This window comes from Triticum dicoccoides, chromosome 1B, assembly GCF_002162155.2.
Source record: "Triticum dicoccoides isolate Atlit2015 ecotype Zavitan chromosome 1B, WEW_v2.0, whole genome shotgun sequence".
NCBI classification, from domain to species: domain Eukaryota; kingdom Viridiplantae; phylum Streptophyta; class Magnoliopsida; order Poales; family Poaceae; genus Triticum; species Triticum dicoccoides.
This window is the reverse complement of record NC_041381.1, coordinates 325,862,901-325,866,834: the sequence shown is the minus strand read 5'-3', so window position 1 is coordinate 325,866,834 and position 3,934 is coordinate 325,862,901. Positions and strand designations below refer to the sequence as shown.

At 36.7% G+C, this 3,934-nt stretch overlaps 2 protein-coding genes across 4 annotated transcripts in view; both read right to left on the bottom strand.

Moving 5' to 3' along the window:
• The window catches only part of LOC119333120, an 11,413-nt gene extending 10,029 nt beyond the window's left edge, over window positions 1–1,384 (bottom strand). For 2 of the 3 annotated variants that reach the window (XM_037606133.1, XM_037606139.1), the window contains exons 1-8: window positions 1,298–1,384; window positions 1,159–1,207; window positions 999–1,080; window positions 839–923; window positions 699–773; window positions 524–583; window positions 279–374; window positions 81–177 (exon numbers count right to left, since the gene is read on the bottom strand). In XM_037606133.1, the coding sequence (XP_037462030.1) occupies window positions 81–177; window positions 279–374; window positions 524–583; window positions 699–773; window positions 839–923; window positions 999–1,024 (439 nt within the window). In that variant the 5' untranslated portion in view covers window positions 1,025–1,080; window positions 1,159–1,207; window positions 1,298–1,384. Of the gene's footprint in view, window positions 1–80; window positions 178–278; window positions 375–523; window positions 588–698; window positions 774–838; window positions 924–998; window positions 1,081–1,158; window positions 1,208–1,297 lie in introns of those variants that run through there. The other variant, XM_037606143.1, reaches the window with a different exon arrangement.
• An 806-nt stretch (window positions 1,385–2,190) lies between these two features.
• Window positions 2,191–3,928, bottom strand: LOC119333145 (alanine--tRNA ligase-like). Its single transcript, XM_037606150.1, has 4 exons — window positions 3,813–3,928; window positions 3,583–3,718; window positions 3,346–3,442; window positions 2,191–2,292 (listed from the first exon to the last, which is right to left on the bottom strand). Exons 1-4 carry the CDS (start codon window positions 3,888–3,890, stop codon window positions 2,220–2,222), a joined length of 384 nt encoding a protein of 127 aa, XP_037462047.1. The 5' UTR covers window positions 3,891–3,928; the 3' UTR covers window positions 2,191–2,219.
• Window positions 3,929–3,934: the final 6 nt, after the last annotated feature.

Sequence of the window (3,934 nt, the reverse complement as noted above, 5' to 3'; positions counted from 1 at the left end):
TAGATATACTCATAATGAAGACATTATTATAAACAAATATGACAAACATACACTATGAAACGAAATATCAAATCAACCTACCACTGCTGTACTTGCAGCTGTAGCTTCTATACCCTGTGTTTGTTGTGACTCCATACACTCTCCATCAGCATCCTGTTTTAGCTCTGCACACATAACCTGACATACATCCACAGTCAATATACTCTCCCCTTATATGAAGACATTATAAACAAATATGGCAAACATACACTATGAAACGAAATATCAAATCAACCTACCACTGCTGTACTTGCGGCTCTAGCTTCTATACCCTGCGTTTGTTGTGACTCCATACCCTCTTCATCAGCATCCTGCTTTAGCTCTGCACACATAACCTGACATACATCCACAGTCAATATACTCTCCCCTGAGTGTCCACTTTCTATACAATTAACAAAACATTGGTAAAAGAAATATAAAGGCACAAATCAGAAAATCTAAAATGCAGTAATTCTCAATAGTAATATGAATCAGGGATATTCACCTTACGTTTCGTCTTGTTGTGCTTTTTCTTGTCCCTCATTCTATCTTTTTTCGTGATTGGCTGACTCTCAAAATTGCGGATGAGTTTGAGTTAGCAAAACATTTGTACAGATTGATTAACTAAAATAAACCAACAATATGAAATTCCATGGGCATGGAATCACATTTTTCCTTACCAAAATTGAAATGTTCAGATTTTTTGAATCAACAGGTGAAAAATTGTAGTCCATATACAATCCACCTTGATTTACCTGGACCATGCTAAAAAGATGATTAGTATATTTTAATCAGATAAAAAGTGACAAAAAGGGCGTACCTCTTTTAACAAGAGCCAAAAAATATTGGTGTGTTTGGTTAAAAAAACTTGTATCATTAACCAAAAGATACAACTCTCCTTCCACCTGTACAAGATTAAAATGGGATAATTGGACAAAGTCAGCTGAAATAATCAAAAACTACTATCATTAGCTTCTCACCAGGGTTGTAGTAATAAAGGCACCATTCCAAAATAGGACACATGGTTCCTTCTCAGTTAGGTCTGTTCGTAGGCATTTCAATCTGCAATATTGTAAACTTACTTCAACATAGTTCCCTAGTGAAAAAAATCACACAAACATATGTAAACTAGTTTATTACCCCTGTACTGTTAGCTCAGAGCTGCGAAGAGAACTTGCGATTTTGGTCACTAAAACATATCCAGCAAAGAATAAAGTTTCATCAGGGTCATAGGTAACTAACACAAAAAATTATGACATAAAATTATACCAACACTTACATTCACAAGTAGCAGCAGCTGGCGAGTCAAAGGTTTCCTCAGCTTCTCCAAGGTCATCACTCTGCTCCTCATGAGCTCCTAATTCCATGGTTTCTCGTTCTAAAACTGACTTATGCTTAGCAAAATCTAAGGATTGCTGAACGCTTAAGGCTAAGGTTTCATCCTAATAATGAATATCAAAGTATTAGACATGAATCCCCCAAATAAGATCTAAAATCTTGCAGCAACTACATATGCAGTATATGAAAAACCATGCCACAATGCTTACTTGTAGATCCACCAAACACCCATGGTACAAAGAAACTCCAATGTATTCAAACAATGTGGATTCCGGGGATTTCACAAAGCCATCAATGCTGCAATATCAACATTCTTAAGCATTAAAATATGCGCATACAACCTACTATTCACAGTTAGCAAATTAAACATTAGAATTACCTATCAGATTTCGTATTCATGTATAGAACGCCTGGGAGATGTGGCAACACATTTAGAACTTGTTTTTGAAAATCTGAACGTTCAAATTCATTTTGAAGCTGCAATTAAGTGGAAAACAACCATGAGGCTATGAGTCTTATGCCCACTCTTAAGAAAGAATATATGTACATGACAGTTACTAACCTCCATCTTCACATTGCCACATAAAAGACGGCTTTGGATAAGATGAAGCAGCTGACCCTCCGACACCTCGGTGACATTCGGATCCAAAGTTATCTTCCCCTGGAGCAGAAGAGCATTGGCTGCAGTGGCACAGAAAATAGTGTAAATAAAGAGAACAAAAAAAACTATAAATCAAGCTACATTGACTTACTTAAGGCAACAAGGGAGGATATTCTTTTCTTATCCTCGTGGATAATGTGTGTGTCGCGATCAAAAAATGTGACCGCCCGCGTCTTGTACCATGTTGTGGGAGGGCTGGGCTCTACATTGTCCTGATCTGTTCCTGCCTGATCCTTTGTTTTCTTCTTTTTGGTTGTTTTATTAGGAGGTTGCAGCTGTTCAATCCGAAATGTGCATGCTGAGTTAGCAAAGAATTTATAACTGATACAATGAGCATCCACAATCAAAAGTAAAACAATACATCAATGATCGTAGGGCACAAAGAAGTAAGCTGATTTTTCATCTGATAACATATAACATACAAATCCAACATATGACAGAACATGTTTATTCTAAATGTCATATTTGAGTATTGATCTAAAACAGCTCCATGCCACAGGCTACAAAGTATATAATCAGGCAAGGATGCTAATCATATTACCCAATACCGTAAATCAGATAGGTTCCTATTTTATGTGTTTCCTTGTCATTGTAACATTAGCCAAACTTTTAGCACAACACCAACATTCCATATCTACCTCCTCTAACAGTACTGCAAAAAATATTACAGAAATATCTATTTGGAAGTAAGGCCCCTTCATAGAAAAAGATAGCTACCCTGTAAATAATGCATGCTAAGATGGGAGAAGTATGCACTCCCTCCTTTACACTGAGCAAAGGATCAAGATTCAACCATTAAACACAGTTCAATACACTATTTCGCAGAACTGGGTTTCAGTCCAATATAATCTTGAAAGTTGAAATCAATATTACCTCGGCCAAAGTATTCCTGTAGATACTAACTTCATCTTTGACTATTTGTTTTAAACTCTCTTCACTGGTCACAGGTTCAGAAAACAACACAGCCGTCTTTTTAATAGATCTCTCTACAAGTCTGAACAAGAAAATAAAATTTAATCTGAGTATGAATTCATAAGCAGTAAATGACAGGGTATTTCTTTTCCTATGGCCTAGACAAAGTAGAGGACCACTGCAAGTAATGATTAGCTCAAATATTTGGATAGCATAAGCTAACTATAGAGCTAGTTACAGATGAACCATGATTTTGCTTTGTCATACATATCAGAAGAAATCTACAGCAAATGATATGATACTCCCACAAATGATGTAAACTAAGTCATGTTGACTCTCTGAACATAATAGGCAAGTGTCTATTAGTTTGGCATTTCCACTAACAAAGCACACCAGAAAAAGTATAGCATTCTTACTTAGCATAATTTTCTTGGCACATCTTCAGCTTCTCAACACCAAGTCGAACTGCTTGTCCATCAATAATCTTGAGCAAAAACTCTCTTCCCCTTTCTCCTAAAGAAATATAATATGTTAAGGAAGCATAACACATTACAGGACTGCAATTTACACAAGGTGTGCTTATTCCTTAACTTCTTTGACAAGCATTAACGACAAAAGAAACTCATATATTGATGCAACTTATTAACACTTACCGATCTGTGTATCTTTAGCAGTAGCAGCATATATCATTCGTAAGTGATCAGCGGTTACTCGATAAGCCATACCAACTCCATCGGTATCATCAGATCCAACATAAGCTTTGTATGGAAGGATTCCATCACCTGCACACTGCAATCACATATGCACATCATATCATATCCTGTATACATGACAACAACAATAAGAAGAACTTGATGTTTGAATGTGACAAGTGGCAACGTACATCATGGATGATATCAAGTATTGGTGTATACACATCGGTACAATAAGGGCTGATTTGGCCCTGGCAGGCAGAGGTCATGCCTTCAGAGTCCACCCCTGTTACTACATGTTCAACTGGCAACC